The sequence below is a fragment of the Heteronotia binoei genome, chromosome 14 (genome assembly GCF_032191835.1).
Source record: "Heteronotia binoei isolate CCM8104 ecotype False Entrance Well chromosome 14, APGP_CSIRO_Hbin_v1, whole genome shotgun sequence".
Classification (NCBI taxonomy): domain Eukaryota; kingdom Metazoa; phylum Chordata; class Lepidosauria; order Squamata; family Gekkonidae; genus Heteronotia; species Heteronotia binoei.
Genome location: NC_083236.1, coordinates 19,042,556 through 19,066,983, shown reverse-complemented (window position 1 = coordinate 19,066,983; position 24,428 = coordinate 19,042,556). Strand labels below are relative to the sequence as shown.

At 43.1% G+C, this 24,428-nt stretch overlaps 1 protein-coding gene across 1 annotated transcript in view; it reads right to left on the bottom strand.

The window, feature by feature from the left end:
• Positions 1-24,428, bottom strand: part of SNX5 (sorting nexin 5) — a 37,293-nt gene that overhangs the window by 1,813 nt on the left and 11,052 nt on the right. The window contains exons 3-11 of the mRNA XM_060254356.1: positions 21,864-21,974; positions 20,997-21,118; positions 18,706-18,829; positions 12,448-12,543; positions 11,831-11,936; positions 11,663-11,738; positions 5,437-5,476; positions 5,235-5,321; positions 268-427 (exon numbers count right to left, since the gene is read on the bottom strand). Of these exons, the coding sequence (XP_060110339.1) occupies positions 268-427; positions 5,235-5,321; positions 5,437-5,476; positions 11,663-11,738; positions 11,831-11,936; positions 12,448-12,543; positions 18,706-18,829; positions 20,997-21,118; positions 21,864-21,974 (922 nt within the window). The remainder of the gene's footprint in view (positions 1-267; positions 428-5,234; positions 5,322-5,436; positions 5,477-11,662; positions 11,739-11,830; positions 11,937-12,447; positions 12,544-18,705; positions 18,830-20,996; positions 21,119-21,863; positions 21,975-24,428) is intronic.

Genomic DNA, 24,428 nt, shown 5'->3' with positions numbered 1-24,428 from the left:
CTGTGTACTCATTTGACCGACCTCGGAAGGATGGAAGGCTGAGTCAACTTGGAGCCAGCTACCTGAACCAGCTTCTGCTGGGATCGAACTCAGGTCGTGAGCAGAGGGCTCCCACTGCAGTACTGCAGCTTTACCACTCTGCACCACGGGGCTCTCTTGTGGACTCCATCAAACCATCCTGCTAAAGGCAGCACTTTCTCACAGCCTGAGGAGGCGTCCCCTGATGCTGCCATGAGATCAGTCTCGTTCCCATGAAGTGGGCTTTACCTTGTTTGGCAGAGAGAGAAAGTTTTTCAAATCTTTGACAGCACTCCTGCTGGTGTGCTTCTGCCTGCCTGATATCTTTGCCTTTCAGCCGTGCTTTATCCAGAGCTTTATTTGAATTCTCGTAGTCCACAAGGGCCCGTGTACGCCTGTACAGGAGATCCTGAAAAGAGCAAGTTATGTCCATTTAATTCAAGTATCTATCTCAAGCAGCACTTCAGTAAACACACACAACTCCATGAAGAAAGGATTCCCACTGAACTTGGGAACAGATGGAGAGGAGCAAAGGGGTGAGGATGAAAGGCATAAAGGATCTCAACATCTGGACAGCTGTGGGAGCCAAGAAACTAACATTTCCAAGGTGATACCAGAAAATCCAACAGTACTTGCATCATTTCAGCACTAATGCACATAGCTAGTATTTAATTGTTGTAAAAACAGTTGTGTTTGTGTAAAGAAGCTAACATTTCTACAACAGTATGACCAAGAAGGAGGGATTTTTTTTATTGGATTTCTATCCCGCCCTCCACTCCGAAGAGTCTCAGAGAGGCTCACAATCTCCTTTACCTTCCTCCCCCCACAACAGACACCCTGTGAGGTGGGTGGGGCTGGAGAGGGCTCTCCTAGCAGCTGCCCTTTCAAGGACAGAGTCTCAGAGTGGCCTACAATCTCCTTCACCTTCCTCCCCCACAACAAACACCCTGTGAGATGGGTGGGGCTGAGAGGACTCTCACAGCAGCTGCCCTTTCAAGGACAACCTCTACCAGAGCTATGGCTGACCCAAGGCCATTCCAGCAGGTGCAAGTGGAGGAGTGGGGAATGAAACCCGGTTCTCCCAGATAAGAGTCCGCACACTTAACCACTACACCAAACTGGCCATAGGCTTTTGAGTTTTAAGTGAAGGTTGGCCTAAAGGAACCCTTTTTCTGCATTTATAGAAGTATTCTTTCCCCACCTTTCCCCTTGGCTCATCATCACATCATAGAATGTAACAAAAATAAGCCTCAAATACCTCCCCTGAAAGATTCCTACTGTTCAGAGCCTCCTGAAGATCTCCAGTTCCACCAAGCAGGAGCAGCACTGGAAAAGGTCTGGGCTCTCACTGATGCCAGATGCACCACCCTAAGTGAGCGAACTGCTAGTAGGTGGCAGTCTGAAGTCTGTGGCTGGTGCACAGAACTGATGAGAATAGATGGCTCTTCATACATATTGGTCCCAGGTCATGAAAGGCTCTAAAGATCATAACCACTGCATTGAACTGAAACCAGAAACAAACTGGAAGCCAGCATAGCTGTTTCAAACTAGGCAACGTTATGTTCCGGTTGGCTAGCTCCTGTTGCTGCACTGTGGACCAACTGCAATTTCTGGATCGTATTCAAAGGCAGGCCAATACAGAGTGCATTACAGTGATCCAACCACGAGATTACAGTAGCAAGGATCAGTGCAGCCAGATGAGCAACATTTTTAAAAAGGAGAGAGTTGGTAAACCACACACAGCTGATAGAATGTGTTTTGGGCCCCCAGTATCAACCTACTTTCCAAGCAGCAAGGCCGGGTGCAGGAGCAAAGCTCTCAACCTGCTCTGCAAGAGCCAACTCCGCTCCATCCAGGGCAAGTGGACCCAGTCCATCAAAGGAGGAGGCAATTCTGTGCAGGAGTTGCTCTCAACCACTGGTCAGTGGATGGAGCTTCCAATGAATGTGAGTATACTGAAGGATCACAGAACATCTTGCTTTAAGAATTAAAGAAATCCAAACACTCAAGTCATGTGCTCAAGAAAATACTGAATGCTAAAATAAGCAACCTGGCCATATTGCCACACTGCATAGGCATCAGACCACCTTACATGGTCTATAAAATAGCCAGAAAGAAGGAATTGCAAGGAAGGATGGGACAGGAATCCTACGCTTCCTCCCTGATCAAATGACACTATCTTCTGCTGCAGCCACTGAGACAACTGCTACAGTCCAAGTCATCAGCCAGGCCAGACTTCTGGATGAAGTTGTTAAAACTACTGGATAAAACTACTGGACTTGTAAAATCTATTACTGAGAAAGACTTTAAGAGGGGAAAAAAAACCCTCATCTATTGAGGTTTAAATATTTCTGGAACTTCATAACTTTCATTTTAGATTTGTTAGAAGATTAGATGGCATTTACATATTCAATGATAGAAATTCATGAGTAAGGTTTCATTTTCTGTTCTTCACAGGGATTGTGTGAGATCACATACCATGCAGCGTTATAAGGTTCTGCCTCCTGGAGAGCCAGTTTGGTGTAGTGGTTAAGTGTGCGGACTCTTATCTGGGAGAACCGGGTTTGATTCCCCACTCCTCCACTTGTACCTGCTAGCATGGCCTTGGGTCAGCCATAGCTCTGGCAGAGGTTGTCCTTGAAAGGGCAGCTGCTGTGAGAACCCTCTCCAGCCCCACCCACCTCACAGGGTGTTTGTTGTGGGAGAGGAAGGGAAAGGAGATTGTGAGCCGCTCTGAGACTCTTCAGAGTGGAGGGCGGGATATAAATCCAATATCTTCATCTACCTCACAGGGTGTCTGTTGTGGGGGGGGGGAGGAAGGTAAAGGAGATTGTGAGCCACTCTGAGACTCTTCGGAGTAGAGGGCAGGATATAAATCCAATATCTTCTTCTACCTCACAGGGTGTCTGTTGTGGGGGAGGAAGGTAAAGGAGATTGTGAGCCGCTCTGAGACTCTTCGGAGTGGAGGGCGGGATATAAATCCAATATCTTCTTCTTCATCTTCTCCTGACTGGTACAAAGGGCAAACTAGTTGATAGTGGAGGAGAGAGCTTCTCCATTTTCTTCCGTAAACAAGGAAAAACAGGGACTGGACACTGCTTTGAATGGACACACTGAAAGATTCCCTTTTTTTATGCAGAAGGCCCTGAGGGCTGCAGATGATGTCACATGATAGCTCAAGGCAAAGCAAGGTGAAGGTACTGCCCTCTTTTTTCAAATCAGGAACGCTCATGATGCTAGAGGGAAAGGTTCAGGTCCTCAGGTAAGTACCATTTCTGGAAGGATTTCCTATGAGGGAATGAGTGGACTATCACTTCAATTGCATCCATCAGAGGGGTTGAGGTGAATGAGCCTTAAGAGATGTGTCTGACACCTGCAGGGTTCTGCTAGTGATTTTAGGGAGGTGGGAGAGGAAGTGAAGGGGCAGGGGGCAAAAGAACCATCTCCCTCTCTACTGCAGCTAATAACCTGCCCTACTGCACAGTTCATGCCAGGCCTTTGCTCGTTTTCAGAAGTCCCATGCAGTGAAACAGCAGTCACCAAAGTCAGATGTTGCCCAGCCCAGCCCTTCCATTCCAGCTTCACAACAGATTGGGAAGTAGGCTGAAGATACTGCGTGCTCTTTGGAAAAGGAGACTCGCTCTTCCCGTTATGTCTGTACCATATACACACACTCTCTTGGCCTTCCATTGCTTGGAAATGGCATTTAATCCAATGCTGGTTGACTTTGTGCTCTCAAAGTGGCATCCTCGACTTTGTGGAGCTGAACTATGGATTCCTAGTGAACGAGCAGTTCCTGCAACATAATGGCATTTTTAAAACACAGCCTAAACTTCTAAAAGGGGAAGTTAAAAGGTATGTTTCAAGCAAGCACAAAAATAGCTGGGACCTGCAGACCCCTGCATCACAATGGAAAATTCTTACTGCTCCAGGTCAGCCATTCTACAGTAGATAGTTCTGAAATGGTGAGAAGTGCCATCAAGTCACAGCTGATTTATGGTGATCCCATAGCGCAGGGGTGGCCAACGGTGGCTCTCCAGATGTTTTCTGCCTACAACTCCCATCAGCCCCAGCCAGCATGGACATGCTGGCTGGGGCTGATGGGAGTTGTAGGCAAAAAACATCTGGAGAGCTACCGTTGGCCACCCCTGCCATAGGGCTTTCAAAACAAGAGACATTCAGAGGTGATTTGGCATTGCCTGCTTTTGTGTCACAGCCCTGGCATTCCTTGAAGGTCTCCCATCCAAGTACTAAGCAGGGCTGACCCTGTTTAGCTTCCAAGATCCAACAAAAACTGGGCTACCCTGGGCTATCCAGGTAAGGTCAGTTCTGAAATATGGCCGACTTATACCTTCTACCAGCTCATTCTCCTCCACTGTCATATTAACAGGACAAGCAGACTCAATTTTATTAACGGTTTTCAGGGTTTATGATGCTAGAAAGCTGGAAAAAAAAGCAGATGAACCACTTAACCAATCCACTTTGACTCAGAACATGTGGCTGCAAAATTGAGAAAACAAGTGGGTCGATAGTTATAGAATGTGATGGACGCCAATCCTTCATAATATATCCTGAAAGGTTTTTCCCCCCCCTTCTGCTGTGGCTGCCACTACTTGGAACCTTCCTTCAAAGGGAGTAGGCAGTATTAGCTTATAATGAAGCCCCAATTAAGGACAAATCACTTTTTGCCCTGTTTTTGGTAAGCAGGTAATAGGCGTGAGAGGTTAACAACATACCCTTACCCAGCTTATTTTATTTACAACACTGCTAAACAAAGTCACCCTGTCAATGAAACTACATCGATAGAGGAGAGCCCAGGAGGACCACCATAAAGTCATCTATGGCTGAATGGGAACCAGAAACTTGCTTCTCCCCACTCCAAGTTTCCCACCCTTGACACTACATCAGAGAACCTCGCATTATACTATTTCTTATACACAACGGCCACAGATTTTGCAAAGGGAAAAGGAGGAGCATAAGGTTGGCATTACAGGAATGAACTTCATGCATAGCAGTGGTCGGAAGTTCTGCATCACAGTGAGTGAAAATGAACTCCACTAGCAATAAGGATCAAGTGTCAATATACAATACCCAGTTAACCTTCAGACACAAGATTTTGTGGAGCACATTTATGTAGTACTAAGGTTCTTTATTTAAGACACAGTTCAGCCAAACTTGTTTTATGAGAACGTTGGGAGAAAAATCTGAAGACTCACTTTTGCTGCTTCTATATTGAGCATATAATATCTCAGTAGCTCTGAGAGCTTCAAATCTTCATCAGAAGACACCCGATTCTCTATTTTCTATGGAGAAAATGACAACTTAAAAAAAAATCAAATGTAAATACTCCATGCCTTGGAGTTTTTGGCAAAGGGGAGGCAAGTGGGAGTATAACTTAAACAAAGTCAAGTAGATTACCCTGAGTTTCTCAAAAAGCTCAGCAATTTTCAGCAAGTACCTGTAGAGGAGAGAGAAAGGAAAGTCAGATTTCCAAGATCTTGCTCTTGGGAAAAACAGCACTAAGAATATTTAAACCAATTTACATGCCCCGTGGCACAGAGTAGTAAAGCTGCAGTACTGCAGTCCAAACTCTCTGCTCACGACCTGAGTTCGATCCCAGCGGAAGCTAGTTCAGGTAGCTGGCTCCAGGTTGACTCAGCCTTCCATCCTTCCGAGGTCGGTAAAATGAGTACCCAGCTTGCTGGGGGGGGGGGGAGTGTAAAAGACTGGGGAAGGCAATGGCAAACCACCTGTCACATTCTCAGGGTGCAGGCAAGCAGGAGTCCAAAGCCAGTCCAAGGTCAAAGTCCAGGAAGTCAAGCAGGAGCCAAGTGACCAATGCAGAATCACAAACAGGAATCAGAAGTCAATGTCCAAAAGCCAAAAGGTCAGGGTGCCAAGGAAATCAAGCAGGTCAGGATCAGGAATCAGGAAGGAGCGTGGATGTAAGCCAGAGAATAGACTTGTTGCTTCCACAAGGTTATCAGGTCCTGGGTGGGAGCTATATGGGAATCTCAATCAGCCTGCTCCCTGGGTGGCAGTGACTCTGCTAGAACTCAGGGCTGAGAGATCTGAAGCCTTGGCGTGCCTCATGTCTTCGCTCTGAAAGTTCTTTCCGGAGCCTGCTTCAAACTCTTGAGCTGGGAGGAGGAGAGCTTGGAGGAGATTGATGGTCAACAGCTGACACTGGTGCCTGGAGAGTGATTGATGGGCCAGCTGCTGTTTGTTCAGCTGAGGAACTGGCTGGCAACTCTTCCAGGTCTGTTAACCTTTCCAGCTCTTCGTCAGGGCTCATGACACCACCCCGTAAAATGTTGTAAAAGCAACGTCACCCCAGAGTCAAAAACGACTGGTGCTTGCACAGGGGACTACCTTTACCTTTTTACATGTTATAGAAAAAAACCCCAGACTCTTAAGCCAAAAAGAGCCACTGGGGGCACAAAAGGAAAACAGCCAGTGCGGTGCAGTGATTAACCATGCAATCCTAAGAAACGTTACTCCAGTCTAAGCCCGTTGAAATGAATGGGCTTAGACTGGAGTAACTCTGTTTAGGATTGTACTGTAAGAGTGCTGAACTAATATCTGGAAGACCTGGATTTGAGTCCCCGCTCATGTCATGGAAGTTCACTGAATGACCTTGGGCCAGTCGTACTCTCTCAACTCAACCTACCTCATAGGGTTGTTTTGAGGGTAAAATGGAGGAGAGGAGAACACCCGCTGAGGAGAAAGGCAGGGTACAAAGTAAATAAATACTAAACAGCCATGGGAAAGGGCAAAGTCATGCACTGAGGACACCCTGCACCCTGACCAGAGAACCACCTAATTCCACAGATAATCTGAAGAATGGGCACCCAGGTTATTGCATGCTCCTCCTATGGCAAATCATGTGGCCAGATGGGAATGAGATTCCAGTGCAGACTTCTGGCAGAGGCTTCAAAGACGTCACACAGAAAGTCAAAAACCAGGGAGGACCAAGAGGATACTTTTGAGGCTGCACTGGAATACGAAGATTCAGTGGAATAAAGCAGGGGGAAAGAAACGAAAATAAGTCTTATTCTTTCAAGATGGGTCGCTGCATTTGTCTATAAACAGCAGAAAAGAGCAAGAGATTTCATGAGCCGCTGCTCACTTCTCCAGATACCTAAAGAAAACATCCGAAGAACAGAGCAGTGATTCATGAAAGCTTATATCCTGCCACAAATTTTGTTAAGTCTTTAAGGTGCGACAGGACTCTTGCTCTTTCCTTATTTTTTCAGTTAGCAACCAATTGGGGCAAGCAATCAAACTAAGATCTGGAATGGGGAGCCCAGGAAGACGGGCAATTTGCACCTACCTTACTTTTCAGAGTACCTGTTCCTATCAAGGGAAAGCACCTGACACCAAAGCATGCAGGAAATGTTATGTCTCCACTCTGCAGTCTGTACTGCGGCAGGTACTTTAAAGTACAATTTTCTGTGGGGTCCCTCATCTGGATGTCTCAGGCTAGCTCATTCTTGTCAGATCCCGGAAGCTAAGTAAGATCAACCCTAGTTAGTATTTGGATGGGAGACCACCAAGGAAGTACGTGGTTGATACACAAAGGTGAGCAATGGCAATCCCCCTTTGAATATCTCTTGCCTTGAAAACCTTATGGGGTCAGTCAGCTGCAACTTGACAGCACTTTTCCACCACCATTTGAGGGGTAGGTACAAATGAGCCCCCACAAAAGGTCAGTGGATGAAAGGAACTGGCACCTAAGGAGTTATGTCTAACTGAGCAGGAGGGACTGGAGAGATCATGTATCAGAATATCAGAACATTTGGGGGGTTTGTTTTTTTGCACTGACATACTCAAATGAGGGATATTGGCTGTTTGTCTTATTGCATATACCAACCTATCCTCCACTGTATTTTAATGTCTTCCTTTTTTTCTAATGGCAAACTATAATGGATGTTATAATCTCTTGAGAAACCATGTCCTCTATTTAAACTAACAAAGCCAGAATGTTACCTAGATTTATGGCACTTTGCACCTACAACAGCAGTCTGCTTTTTATCACCCTCCAGTGTTGTTTCAGCCCTGCTTTGTCCTAACGCTAACAAACACAGATTCCTATTTGTAATTCTTTTAATCTGATAAAAACATTCCCATGATTCTACACTGCCCACTTATATTAAGAATTGCTGCTTCCATTACCAGTTTGTCTGATGAAGTCTGCTTAAGAGCATATGAACATAAGAACATAAGAGAAGCCATGTTAGATCAGGCCAATGGCCCATCCAGTCCAACACTCTGTGTCACACAGTGGCAAAAAATTTATATATATACACACACACACACACACAGTGGCTAATAGCCACTGATGGACCTCCGCTCCATATTTTTATCTAAACCCCTCTTGAAGCTGGCTATGCTTGTGGCCGCCACTACCTCCTGTGGCAGTGAATTCCACATGTTAATCACCCTTTGGGTGAAGAAGGACTTCCTTTTATCCATTTTAACCTGTCTGCTCAGCAATTTCATCGAATGCCCACGAGTTCTTGTATTGTGAGAAAGGGAGAAAAGTACTTCTTTCTCTACTTTCTCCATCCCATGCATTATCTTGTAAACCTCTATCATATCACCCCGCAGTCGACGTTTCTCCAAGCTAAAGAGTCCCAAGCGTTTCAACCTTTCTTCCTAGGGAAAGTGTTCCAGCCCTTTAATCATTCTAGTTGCCCTTTTCTGGACTTTCTCCAATGCTATAATATCCTTTTTGAGGTGCGGCGCCCAGAACTGCACACAGTACTCCAAATCAGACCGCACCATCGATTTATACAGGGGCATTATGATACTGGCTGATTTGTTTTCAATTCCCTTCCTAATAATTCCCAGCATGGCGTTGGCCTTTTTTATTGCAAACGCACAATGTCTTGACATTTTCAGTGAGTTATCTACCACGACCCCAAGATCTCTCTCTTGGTAAGTCTCTGCCAGTTCACACCCCATCAACTTTTATTTGTAGCTGGGATTCTTGGCCCCAATGTGCATTACTTTGCACTTGGCCACATTGAACCGCATCTGCCACGTTGACGCCCACTCACCCAGCCTCAACAGATCCCTTTGGAGTTCCTCACAATCCTCTCTGGTTCTCACCACCCTGAACAATTTAGTGTCATCCGCAAACTTGGCCACTTCACTGCTCACTCCCAACTCTAAATCATTTATGAACAAGTTAAAGAGCATGGGACCCAGTACCGAGCCCTGCGGCACCCCACTGCTTACCGTCCTCCACTGCGAAGACTGCCCATTTATACTCACTCTCTGCTTCCTATTACTCAGCCAGTTTTTGATCCATGAGAGGACCTTTCCTTTTACTCCATGACTCTCAAGCTTTCTAAGGAGCCTTTGATGAGGAACTTTATCAAAAGCTTTCTGGAAGTCAAGATAAACAACATCTATCGGGTCTCCTTTGTCCACATGTTTGTTCACCCCCTCAAAGAAATGTAACAGGTTAGTGAGGCAAAATCTTCCCTTACAGAACCCATGCTGAGTCTTCCTCAATAACCCGTGTTCATCAATGTGCCTACTCATTCTGTCCTTGATAATGCTTTCTACCAACTTTCCCGGTATTGAAGTCAGACTGACTGGCCTGTAATTTCCCGGATCTCCTCTGGAACCCTTTTTAAAGATGGGGGTGACATTTGCTACCTTCCAGTCCTAACGGAGGCAGATTTCAATGAAAGATTACAGATTTTTGTTAGAAGATCCACAAGTTCAACTTTGAGTTCTTTCAGAACTCTCGGATGTATGCCATCCGGACCCGGTGACTTATTAGTTTTTAATTCGTCCATCAGTTGTAGGACCTCCTCTTTTGTCACCTCAATCTGACTCAGGTCTTTCAACACCCCTTCCAAAATTAGTGGTTCTGGGGCTGGCAAAAAGTTCTCATCTTCCACAGTGAAGACCGAGGCAAAAAATTCATTCAGCTTCTCAGCCATTTCCCTATCCTCCTTCAGTAATCCTTTTACCCCATGGTCATCCAAGGGCCCCACTGCCTCCCTGGCTGGTTTCCTACTTCTAATATATTTGAAGAAATTTTTATTGTTGGTCTTTATGTTTTTTGCAATATGCTCATCATAGTCCCTTTTTGCCTGCCTGATCACAGTCTTGCATTTGATTTGCCACAGCCTGTGTTCCTTTTTACTAATCTCACTTGGACTGGTTTTCCACCGCTTAAAGGAGTTCTTCTTACCTTTTACAGCTTCCATTACTTTGTTTGTTAACCATGCAGGCCTTTTCTTATGCCTGTTTGTGCCTTTCCTAACTTGTGGTATGTATTTTATCTGAGCTTCTAGGATTATAGTTTTAAGTAGTCTCCAAGCTTCCCCAAGGGTTTTGACCGTATTTACCTTTCTTTTCAGTTTCCTCCTCACCTGCCTCCTCATCAGTGAATTTACCCCTTATAAAGTTAAACGTGGTTGTGGCGGTCTTTTTGGGCACCTCCCTATTTATACAAACGGTGAGATCAATAACATTATGGTCACTGCTCCCAAGTGGCGCAATCACTTTTACATCTCTCACCAAGTCTTGGGCATTACTTAGGACCAAATCCAGGATCGCCCCACCCCTGGTAGGTTCTGAGACCATCTGCTCCATAGCACAGTCATTGAGAACATCAAGAAACTCAATCTCTTTCTCTCGACCAGAACACATATTGACCCAATCAATCTGCGGGTAGTTAAAATCACCTATTACGACACAGTTTTTACGTTTAGCCGCTATCTTTAAGCCTTCAATCATATTATAATCATCCTCTCTCTTTTGATTTGGTGGGCGATAACAAACTCCCATAGTTAAATTTCCTTTTGGGCCCTCTATTTCAACCCAAAGCATTTCTAAAAGGGAATCTAATTCTCTGACCTCAGTCTTACTGGGCCGTATATCCTCTCTGACATACAGAGCCACCCCACCTCCAACCCTTCCCTCCCTATCCTTCCGATATAACTTATATCCAGGAATCACCGTGTCCCACTGATTCTCCTCATTCCACCAAGTTTCTGAAATTCCCACAATGTCTATGTTTTCTCCCAACACTAAACATTCCAATTCACCAATTTTACTTCGAACACTTCTAGCATTTGCATACAAACATCTATAATTTCCCAGGCAAGCTAGGCCCACCACCTTCCTCCTGCCGCCTCGAGACTCTGGCAGACAGTCCATACTGTTTGTAACCATCACAGTGGACAACTCTGATCCGTTACCCGGTAGAAAAATAGCAGCCAACCCTTCATCTCTTTGAGATGAGTCCTCCCGAACCAGAGACATTTCATCTCCTGTCGGCTTTCCCTGAAAGCTTACATTCTGAATAAAACTTAGTTGGTCTTAAAGGTGCACTTTACTGCTTTGTTCAAGAACGAAAAGTGTTCCAGAATGGAATGAAAATTTAAAGCACCTGATTGTCACTTCAAGGAGAAAGGGGAGGGATTTCCAGGTTGCCCTGATTCCATAGATGCCTCTAGTTAGTTTATAAAGTGTAATCCACTCCTTAATATTGCAGTAAATTTAAGCTTGAATTGACCCAATTCTTTGACAGATTCAACACGTTAGCCTTTATTTAGCAAGGTCACTCATTGGGATGTGCAGCCCTTATTAGAACCACCACTTAAAGTGACTGACTTACTTTTTAATGGCAGTTGGCTCTTCCAGTGCCAAGCTGTTCATGCACAGTGAAGTGTGGATGTAGTCATCTGCAACATCTATTGATGTAAGAAGGCAAACAGCTTAGTCTTGCCTCCAGAGAAGCATTTAGAAAAAACTCAAATAAAGGAACTCAGCAGAAGTTACGTACTTTTATGTGATCTTGTCATTTTATCTGCCTTTGCACACGCATCCTTAATTCTGTTGTAGTAGGTCACAAGGAAAGTCTTCTCTTGCTCAAAGAAATCATCCACCTCCTGGAAAAAGAGATGCAGGAGTGGTGATAGTACCAAAAATAATCTTTTGGCCCAGGCAATGAGATGTTACCCTCACAAATGAACAACCTTTATAACATGTAAAGACTTCTAGAGCACGTGCCAAGGTTTGTGCAGGAGGACTTCCTGGCTGATTGTCTCCGAAATCTTTCGCTTAAAAAATAAACAAAACCTGAATGATTTTGTGCAAGTTAATATTTGGAAAACTGCTCTCCTCCAGATATATCTGAATTTCATAGCTCACATTCTCCAGTAAAGACAGTTTCAAGAGTAGTACGGAGTAATCTTTTTACCAAAGGAGGATTGCCAAATTTGCTCCGTCTCCTCTTATTTCAAGCCAAATAAGATAAGCCACACAGGAAAGGTACCCTTCGAACAGAACAAGGGAAAAGGGTTTCCAACTCTGTATTTAGAAATCCAAGACAAACCGAAGTCTCAACAAGGTAAACATTTCCTCAAGAGAAGCAAGTATGACTTTTGCAAGAGCTCCTACCTTTACCCCAGAGAACAAAACTTCATCAGCGCTCTTCACCACACTTTTGAAGAAGCCACCGAACATTTCCTTTGCATTTTTCCTTCGAACACTTAGCTAAGACAAAGGATAAAAAATGGTGAAGCTATGGCTTCCTGCTCAGACCACTGCAATTATTATGCTGGCGTATAGAGAATATTGTTCATCCAAAATCTGAAGTTCTCCAGCCAAGAAACCCGGATGGGAGGCTACTGGCAGCACAACTGGAATCTGAGGGGGAAAAAAACCTTCTGTGGCTATTCTGCAGACCCTGAGAAGCCACAGTTCTTTCCCTTCCTGCCCTTCACAATCCAACCCAGATTTCTCTTTTTATATCCCAGGGATGGGAAGCATGAAAAAGTTGCCTATTTTGCCTGACCCCTTCCAGCTCTGTCCCAAGCTCCAGCCTTGGAAACTTACTTTGTGAATCACATGTAAAAACCACAATAAAGTTGCAACAGAGGGGGTATGTTTATGGTCTGTATGGGGAGCTGTACTGTCAGCAGTGAACTGGCTTTAGAGCTGCATGAAATGAGAACATGAAATGTTTGTGGGAATCTTGCTGCTCGCTCTTAATTATAAAGCCTTGTGACAATTCAGTTTCTTCTCCCATAGGAATCTGCCTACCATCTGAGCTCGGCTTCATGAGGATGTTTGTGTGAGATAAGAATTTAGGATGCTGGATTCTGTAATGTCTCATCTATGGAGCTTACTCTCCTACCATGTGACTATGCCTTAGGGTCTCTTCCCTGCAATGCTGTCTGGGGCATTGTGAGGAGAGGAACACTACCTAAAGAGGCCCGCCAGCTGTGCTTCCTTTATCATCACTCTTGCTCAGCTCTGAAGGACACCTCCCAACTCTCCCAGGGAAGATCTACCCTCAAAACATCCCACACTACCCCCCCCCTCACTTTCTAATACTATCACGTTATCTAGGAGGATAAGGCTAAAAAGAAAGGAGCACAGTCTCCGGCAAAACAAAGGGAAGTTGATAAGATGAACAAAAAAATAATCTGATTGTTAAAAGTATTCAGACAAACATATGCAACAAGAGATTAAGTCTTATAACTACGGGGCAAATTTAATACATCTCCGGGTCTGGATGACAACCACTGGAGGATTCTAAAGGAACTCAAATGTGTGTCAAGCATCGATATTTCGCAATAATCAAGCTTTTGTTTTTTAATCAAAGACTTGTTTTATTGAAAACTCCATGACTTGTTCCAAGGACAGATTCCTTGGAAGTAATGATTGACACAGTATTGAATAGTATCTTATAGACTACTTCAAAAGGCAGGGTTACAGATAACTTCAAAAGACTAACATAAGGATGCAAATTGAGTTGAAGGTTCAAAAGCTACTCGCTAATATCTCTTTTATGACTAAAGAATGTTAACATCTCCATTTCTCACACATTCTCTGCTAGCTGATAAGACATGGCTGTGTGAATCTGGGGGAGAGGCACAAGGTTAATACAAGGTTACACTAAACATCCTGGATTCAGAGGGATTTATTAAGCATCCACAGGGGGAGGGAGAGAAGGGGTGGGGGAAGAGAAGAAAGGTATGGATAAACCAGCACTTAGAAATACCATGCTTGACAATGTGAAACTCAAATGTTGATCTAATAAACAGTATATCCTATGAAACTCTTGTTTATAAGATCACAGTTGCAACACTAATTAAAATGCACTGTGATGGGGAGCTACTGCTCCCTTGCAATGTATGATTATATATTTATCATGAAAAAATACATTTGTTAATGCATAAGAGAGCTGTAGGATATTTTCCCACAACTCTGTTGTACAGCTTAGGAACTAGTGTGGTGCATGGGAGAGAAGACAATTGACTTGTTCAGTGACAGTATTCTTTGCATAGCCTCTGATTAACCAGAGTCCAAGCCTGCTGCACTTCAAATGCCAGGCAAACACAGTTCGGCGCTGTCTGGGTTTCCTTAAGCCTCTCTATCTCAGTTGATTATGCCAGCACTCCTCTACATGGTTTCACTCAGAACCACAACAAACTGCAATGTTATTTCTGCTCTCCTTGTTTTTGAGATGGAGCATGACGGGGTTCTACAAGTTCTCCATTCAACTGTTAGTTTAATAATGTGGGTCTTAATTCTTACTATCATTCATTCATTTTCTGACTCGCCGAATCCCTGCTCATGCATAGCTCTGAGTGATGTACAACATATATTACGTTAAAATAGTATAATTAAAATATACACAACAATAGATTACAAATACAACTAAAAGAATCCAAAATGGTGCGACTATATAATTTCTTCCCATTCTGAGCTGCACCATCACCACACCTCATGGGCAGGGGAAGAGGTGGAACACAAACACATCTAGATAGAAAAGGGGAGGTGCCAGCCATGATGGAAACCATTGCTGCCCTCAACGAAAAGCCTACAAAAAACCTCAAAGGTTCACGGCTGCAAATTACTGGCAACAAATTTATTATCAATTTAAAGAGTACAATTGTAAAACATTTCAAAAAGTGCAATGCAAACATTAAAACAATTTCATATATATTGTATTCATCCACATTTCACTTTGACCCAATAAACTCCCGGTGCAACCAGGAGACAACAAACCAGCAGTTCAAAATGCACTTAAATCCACTGCAATCATTCCATTGATTCAGAGGCAGAAACCAGTGCCAAAGAAGCTGAAGCCCGATTCCATAAATTGATCACGGGGCTGCAAGCTGGAGCCGGCCGTTTCACACGGAGGCTTCATCAGATGTTCATGTTGGGGTTATACAAAACTTCATATATTCATACTCATTTCAAAAACATTTCGAGTCAAAGGTGCTGGCTCCTCCAAGGACGTCCAGGACGCCCCGTGATCCATTTATGAAACTGGGGTTCAGCTTCTTTGCCGCTGACAGTCTCTGAAGAATGGCGCTGGTTTCTGCCTCTGAATCAGTGGAATGATTGCAGTGGATTTAAGTGCATTTTGAACTGCTCGTTTGTTGTCTCCTGGTTGCACCGGGAGTTTTTCGGGTCAAAGTGAAATTTGGATGAACACAACACATCATCATCACATTTTATTTGTATCCCGCCCTCCCCGCCGAAGCGGCTCAGGGCCGCTAACAACAAAAACTTAATGCATACACTGTACAGTATATAACAATTTAACTACAATTGATTAAAATCTATTAAAATTCTAAAAACAAAAACATTAATATATTGGTGCTATAATCGCTGGCAAGTTTACTTAGCAGTTTAGCAGTTTCAGTCGGTGAAGGCCATTCGGAACAAGGTGGTCTTGCAGGCCCTGTGGAACTGTTCAAAGTCCCGCAGGGCCCGCATTTCTTCTGGAAGCTGATTCCGCAGCTGTGGGGCCATAGCAGAAAAAGCCCGAGTACGGGTGCTCTGGAGTTTTACCTCTTTTTTACCTACATGAAATTGTTTTAATGTTCACATTGCACTTTTTCAAAATTTTCCACAATTATACTCTTTAAATTGATTATAAATTTGTTGCCAGTAATTTGCAGCTGTGAACCTTTGATGTTTTTTGTGGGCATTCATCTCACGGCTTCCTCTTGTGGTGTATACTCAACTAAAAGCCTAGCAGAATATCTGTGCCTTACAGACCCTGCAGAACTGCAGTAGATCCCACAGGGCCCTGGCCCAGGTCGAGGACAGCCGGACAACTTTGGTTTCCATTTTGTGTTTGTAAGCTATGTTGAAAACATCATGCCGGGATAGCATTTTAGATAACAAATTAATACTTTTTTCACATATGGTCATGATATCCTGGCTACAGGCAGACCTGTGTCTTCATACTAGAATGTGATGGCAGGATCCAGCAACCTGCATGGCACCAGGAGCTCTTTAGAATATTAAGATGTGCTTCAACATGAAGACTGGTCCTCACATATGGGTTTGGCACTTGAGCAGATGCAATTTTGCAAGAAGCTGGCACTCGCATCCTGTACTTCAAGAAAGAGCTTTGTCCCTCTAAATATGCCTTTGGGGAAAGGGAGGGGAGAGGAGCTTCCCACTCAGTTTCTTTTGACCAAGAGACACCAGCAGCAGGGAAGGAGGCTACATGGCTGTACAGGTGGGCAGTCGCAGAGTTTTTAGCACCATCGAGGCCACACTGAGCCTTACGCAGCAGACTCATTCATGTTCTGCTTTGTATTTACTCAAATGGTAGATTTCTGTGGAGAAGCTTGTGAAATGCTGGCATTTTTTTCCATTGAAAAACTTTGCCTTTTTATACAAATATGAGGAAGAAATAAAAGAAATGTCTATCTGGGGGTCTTGATATATATCTGCCAGATGTTTGTATATACATCACACATGCGTGGCTATAGGTAATACAAGTGACAACTGGTTGTGGTCTCTGCTGTGCATTGTCTGTCTTGTGTTTTAGAAGGCCAACAATCCAGCTTGTCTTGGGCCAATAATCCAGCTATGGCAGTACCTTGAAACGTGCTTATGGCAACTCATGCTTTGATCATTTCTAGATAGGAGTCCTGCTGTGTGCCTTCACTGGGGCTGCCTTTCAAAACTGCACAGAAACTTCCAGCTGGTTCAAAATATGGTGGCCAGGCAGCTGCTGAAAGCCAGATAAAGGGATCTTAGTGTCTCTGGCTTGGAAAGAGATGGTAAGAAACTTTGCTTTAGTTTTCAACAACTGCCTAAGCCTTACCATTTAAGGCTGCTGAATGTTTTATTCTCTTTTAGGGCCCTGGCTTGTTTTCAAGGATTGACAACTCTTCTGTTCTTATCTAGGAAGAAATCTAGGAATGCATAGCTTTTACACTCTTTGGGGGGAAAGATCTGAACAAGAGTTTCTGGGCTTGAGAACTCTCCAGAGGTTTGCTTCTGCTCGAGCAGAATCCATACATGGGCCTGCACAGAGACTGCAAAGACGACACACATACACAAGATCCTGAGTGTTCAAAGAAATAAGAAAAATGAAAATAGGAAAGAAAAAAACGGGTTTGCAAAATGTTTAGAAATCATTGTAGTTAGGGATTTCAATAGCCAAGGGGAAGATGTCATGCTAAGAGAACCCAGACTTCCATCTGTTCTCCTATTTTGCAGTTTTAAAGCACGGCTTTTGTCACCATGCTGACAATGTGAGGAGTGTTCACTGTTTTCTGATGGCTGGAGTGTCAGACTAGGACCAGGTTCAAACCTCCACTCTGCTATGACAGCTCATTGAGTGACTTTGGGCCAGTCACCCCCCCGCCCTTCTAACTCACAGGGCTGTTGTTGTGGGGATAAAATTGTAAGCTGCAATGGGTCTGCCCCACTGGAAGAAAAGCAGGGCACTGATATCCTTGAAAAGCCAAAAAAGACAATAAATGCTAAACAAGACTAAAATGTAGTTGTTAAAGAGGGCTGCATGCATTTGCTTGATTCACTCCATCACAAAACCAGATTCTTTATAAAGAATCCAAGACCCTCCTTGTTAATAATAATAATAATAATAATAATAATTTTTTATTTCTATCCCGCCCTCCCCGCCGGAGCAGGCTCAGGGCGGCTCACAACATAAAACACACATTACATCAGTTATAATTATAAAACACGGTTAAAACAATTACAAAGTATTAAAATTCACATAACAGTATGGCGTTATAAACAGGTTTCAATAAATTTCAGAAGTAAAAACATTTCAAGAATAAAAGCATTTCTAGCAGCATATCTAGTTTTGTCACAAGTTTTTTCACTAATTTTTTCGCTAGTTGAAGGCCATCTTGAAAAGGTGGGTCTTACAGGCCCTACGGAATCCCTCTAAACATCGTATGGCCCTCACCTCCTCAGGGAGTTGGTTCCACAGTAGTGGAGCAGTAATAGAGAAGGCCCGGTCCCGGGTGGCTTTCAGTCTGGCCTCCCTTGGCCCAGGGATATTCAGCTGGTTTTTCCCAGATGACCTCAGTGCCCTCTGGGGCTCATATGGGGAGAGACGGTCCCTTAGGTAGGTAGGTCCTCGGCCATGTTGTGGCCACATCTGACTGAGCTTCCTAAAAAGCTTCCTGAGGACCCACACAACTTGCAACTCACAAAGCCAGATGCAGCCCAAACACGTATTCTGACCTCCCAGGGGCTAGGCAGCTCCTCAGTTTTTGCGCTTTCATGGTGACAAAAAGAGGGGCTGAAAAAGTTCTAGGTGGGTCATTGTATCTAGCTGCAGTTTAATGAACAATTAATTGAACAAGTTTGGTTTAATTAACCTTTTCTGCTCCTGACAGCCAAAGAGACTTGACTTACATCATGGTCATACTCAAGGAAGACATGGAAGTTGTGATCTTGCCGGAGAACAGGGTGGGAAGAAATTCGCTGAAGGAAGATTTCATGTGATGATACTGTTTTCTTGAAGACTGCAAGGTATTCACTAGAAGGTTAAAAAACAGTTGAGTTAAATTCAGTGTATTCCACTCTGTGTACACCTCAGTCAGTAAGCCATCACCTAAGCAAGCAGTAAAGCATTCATTGATCCATTAGACGCATGCACAGAGCCCACAATGATGACTATAAGTATTGCCAGGTATCCACTTGCCAAATAGCTGGTTTTCCACAATAATAATACTCAAAAATGAGGCTGAATGGATTATGAGATTAGAGCAATGGTGGAGAAAGACCTGAGATGAATCTGACAAGGCATGGGCTAGAGCTAATAAAACAGCATCCATCATGCAAGACAGAAAAGATTGGATTTTGTACTTCCCTTCAAAGAATAAGTTATCAGCACCTGAGCTAACAGAGCCAACCACCTAACTGTGACTATGGTTTCCCAGTTCAATAGGAACATGTATGGATGTGAAGGTCTGAATGTTTTTGAAGGTCCATAGAATTAAGAGAATGATACAAAAGCAGTGAAAACCAAAGAGAAAACAAACTCATGGGAACGGCATATATTGTAAGTATACATGTATATTGTAAGTATATGTGTAGTATGAAAAAAATCTTATGGCAGACTTGCTCTTAATATGTTATCAGGAGAAATGGCTTAGAGATAGATAAAACATTTAGTTGTATTTTATGTAATTTGCTAAGGACAAAAAAATGATTTTTATGTGCTTTTTAAATAACAATTTCGCTAAATCAACAGTTTAATTTGTGCTTATAATAGGTTTAAGTTAAGTATGATAAAATTGGCGTTGGGATTGGCGTTTTGAAAAAAAATCTTTTTTCTTAACTGGTTATATTTAATTTATTTAATTTGTGTTTAAGAAGACGTGTCTAGATTTACATTGCTTTATTAAGTTTATTAAAAAAAGTATTCCTTTTTTTAGTCTGCTAAAGGAAGAAAGGAAGGTAATATTTAAGGAGATTTTTATACTTGTAGGTAGAATGATCTGAGTATTTTATTGGGAAGTGGAATTATAATTGATATATATGTACTGGTTTCTGTTTGTTTTCCCCATTCTGTCAAGGCCCCTTTTTATGTATCTGCAATGCTTCTTTCCTTCAAGTGTTTAAATCAATAAAACTTTTTAAAAACCAAAAAAATCTTAACATATTACTTAAGAACTTTACTACAGTTACTACATGCAGTTCCAACTGGATAGCTTATGCTATCAAATGCCTTGTGATAATGTATGTTGGAAAAACACTGAGAAGTCTAAACACACACACTGCTGGGCACAAAAACAATACTCATCTCAAAAGAAAAATGGGTGCCCCACCAGCTAAACCTTTTTTTAAAGAACAATTACCATCCCACAGACCTCAAGTTTGGGCCATCCACAGTTAGTCACTACTGAGAAATGAGGCTGACTGGATGATGAGATTAGAGCAACAGTGGAGAAAGACCTGAGATGAATCTGACAAGGCACAGCCTAGAGCTCATTTTAAAGCAGCCAGGAGGGGCATGGCTCGTGGTTTCATGGCAGTGATGGCTGCAAAGAAACAGTATTTCTCCGCCAACATTCCATTGCACAGTAGACCTGCGGAATTCTTTTGGGGGTCAAGGGCCTATTGAGTTCTAGCTAACAGGAGGAGGTGGACTGTTCTGCAGCCCTCTGCAATCCTTTTGCCAAGCACTTTGCAGGTAAAACCTCTCACATCTAACCTGGATTCTGCACTAGCAGCGAGAAGACTGGTGGGGGGGCCATGCTGCAAGGATATACAATATGCGAAACTAAAATCTTGATACAGCACAGGGAAACTGCCCTATAGGTGTAAAGTCACAAGCATCTTAAAACTCTTTTCATCCTGGGAGCAGACCTAAGAAGAAGATGATATTGGATTTATATCCCGCCCTCCACTCCGAAGAGTCTCAGAGCAGCTCACAATCTCCTTTACCTTCCTCCCCCACAACAAACACCCTGTGAGATGGGTGGGGCTGGAGAAGGCTCTTACAGCAGCTGCCCTTTCAAGGACAACTTCTGCCAGAGCTATGGCTGACCCAAGGCCATTCCAGCAGGTGCAAGTGGAGGAGTGGGGAATCAAACCGGGTTCTCCCAGATAAGAGTCCACACACTTAACCACTACACCAAACTGGCTCTCCTACAAGGCAAGATGTTTGCACAGGGTGGAGACAACCAAGTCACACTTACGCTTCCAGTTCTTGCTTCATTTTGGCAAATTCCTCCTTTGTCATAGACAGCTCTCCTTCCCCAAGCTTATGCATCTTCTCTCGAGGGCTATCGAAGTCAGGCCTTGCAGGGGCTGGGGGTATCTTAGGATGAAGAGATTTGTTACTAACTAGAACCTTATCCAGAAAGGGAAGCCTCTGCAGTCGTCTCTACAAGAATTTCAGATCTGTTAACTCAGGCAGAGCACAGAACAGCAAGTTGACTCCTTTACTGAGTATCAGGATCTTTAGAATCCTGAGAAATGAAAGATGGCTATTTATCTTCTTGACGTCATGCCGGGCTCCAGTAACGTGGGGTGAGAGTGTATGGGATACGTCAATATACATTAATAGCAACAACTGATACATATGCATCTCCATATACTTACTTTAAAATAGTATAAAATAAGGAAATTAAGAGTACCAAGAGACTGCCACTACTTCACAGTCCTTGGTCAACCCCCCTAGACACAGTGAAGGAGTGCATGCTGGATCCCAACCTCCCAGGCACACAAGTGGCTTAGTATTAGCCATATGTTGGGAAGTTACACCCCCTCAACCAACTCCAGACAGGTATAAAATTATGCATGTATTTTGATAAGTTAGCCACCAATGTATTCTACATAAAAATCTTCTTAAGACTATAAAAAGCTACAGACTAGCAATTCAGAATTCTGGCAAACTAAGGTTTCTGCTTGTATTACAATTTCATCCCACCTTTCTTGCAAGAAGCTTAGCGTGCAATACTTAGCATGCTCATGACAACCCTGTGAGGTAGGCTATGCTGAAAGGGACTAACCCATACACACAAGAGACTGGCCGAAAGTTACCCAGCAACAATGCTACTCACAATAAGTCCCGCATACTCTTCTGTTTCAGTAAGTATGTCATGTAGCCACTCAAAATCTTCATGTAGTCTTGTAACACAGAATTCTGTGCCTTGAAAACCTGGTAATGTAGTCTGAAACAGAGATGGGGAGGTTACTCTGATAAACAAGGATTTGGCAGAATCCAAAGTAGAAGCACACAGAGTAAAATCAAGGAATGTTTACAGCACCAACACACTAAGGAATCTACAAATGCCCAAATCTACACACTGTACATCTCAAACAGAAGGTTTAAAAAGGGGGGAAGAGAGAGAAAGGAGGTGGTAAAAGGAGAGCAAAGGGAGAGATTATTTATCATTCCCTGTGCAGGGATATCATCTGGACCAGTTTATGAGCTTGCAGGCTTCCTATAATCTGAGTGGACCCAAACGCTAGGAGTTCCAAAAAAAAGGCCACTGGCAAGGATACCAAATGGAAATCCAGGGAGCAATTCAGCCACATGAAAAGGACATCCAGAGAGCACACCAGGGGAAGCAAGTAAACTTAGATTCTCTGGATACACAGATGTGATCTGGAGCTAAACATGAGCAGTTGTTACAGGGAACAGGGAATAACAGAGATAAAGGCTTGGTTTTCATGAGGAAGGAAAAGTAGTCAGAAGCAAGCCTTATGACTGGCTTAGAGAGAAGGAAGAGGAATGGCCTGCAGAACGACACCTCTCCTATCAGACTTGTCTTCAGTTTTTCAAAGAGAAATTGGAATCCATCGCTTTTTATAGCCTATCTTTGTTATCTAGACTCTAGAAAGGTTTCGAAAACAAGTTAAACTTTTCAAATAAAGATTCTTCTAAACAAAATACAGCAGGGCTAAGAGTGAAAACAGGAAATCAATGCAATCAAACAAAACACGCTTAAGGCAATAACGCTGTCTAAGTTTTGACATTCTGTACAGGGGAGGAAGAAGGGCTTATATAGGTAGAATATACTATACTGGAAAATGTAGAGGAACACTGGAAAACATTCCTGGTATGAAATATTTCTTGTGGAATGAGTGGAATAATTTGAAAGGCAAAAATAGATACCACAAAATGATTTCCCCAAACCAACCTATAGGATTAGATTATTTAAACTTCTATAAATATATTTATCTGGTTTATGACTTGCACCCTCTCCTCAACTAAAGACTACCTCATGTTCACCCACCTAGGCCTCAATCAAGAACACCAGGTCAAAATCTCCTTTCAACATCATCTCCCAGAGGATGTCTGTCTTATTTTTTTAATTGATGGTGTTGCACAGCATCAAAGACGGAGAGGTAAAAAAACCCTGGGGTTGTCCGTCTTATTTTTTTTGCAAAGATTAAGATATGCTAAGGCACAACAGGATGCAGCAGTTTGCAGTTCTCTCTCAAGTATTTGGCATTATTTCACAGAATCATAGAGTTGGAAGGGACCTCCAGGGTCATCTAGTCCAACCCCCTGCACAATGCAGGAAACTCACAAATACCTCCCCCTAAGATGGCCATCTAGCCTCTATTTAAAAACCTCCAAGGAAAGAGAGCCCACCACCTCCCGAAGAAGCCTGTTCCACTGAGGAATCGCTCTGTCAGGAAGTTCTTCCTAATGTTGAGCCGGAAACTCTTTTGATTTAATTTCAACCCACTGTCATATTGCTTTTAGAAAATTATGGAATTTTAAAGAATAAATACCATTAATGGAAAAATATTATTTTACATGGCAATGGAACTACAAATTACGCATTTTATGTTGCAAAACCAGCAAAATAAATGTATATTTTAAAGTTTTACCCTGTATTCATACACCCCTCCCCCCCCCAGACAACAGGGTTTCTATAAGTTTCCTCTCTCCACTGGCTCCCATTTGAGCTTCCTCAAGCATCAAAATCTTCTGATGTCCTGGCTCCACATATTGCTGCTCTCCGATGTGAAAAGCCATCACAAAAAGTCAGGGACTTTTCCAGTGTGATTCCTTATTTGTGAAATGCCCTTCCCCTGGCTCCACACATGGCTTCAGGTATCAAGCAAAGTCTTGGCTTGGAAGCTGCTAATTGCTTATTGTTCTCTTTTGTTGCTGGCCTTTTCCATCTATGCCCATTCATTTTTATTGCCATTTTATAGTTTACTTCTATTCATTTCATTAGTTTGCTTCTATGCATTTTATGCCTGTGTGCTACTTGTAGTATGACATATGAGCTTAAGCTTTTATTGTATTTTGTTTTAGTGGGAAAAGCAAAACATTAGGTATCTTAAAGATCACTGCTCCATGCACACTTAATAGTTTTGGGTTCAGTGATATGCAACACAAACAGCAGCAGCGCTGAAGCTGTGCAATAACATCTATGCCTGAAACAGCATCTGAAGAAATTCTACCACAACCTCACTAAACAGAGCATTGATGTACAAACGCCACTCTCCCAATCAACCACTGCCAGACAGCCACCATAGCCTCAGTAAACCAACAAACAATGCACCAACCACCAGTTGTGGTCAATTTCACAGTAGGGAAAGCAGAACTCAACATAGAGTCTTCTTGAAGGTGGCAATTCCTCACAAAGTCATCATTCATTAGG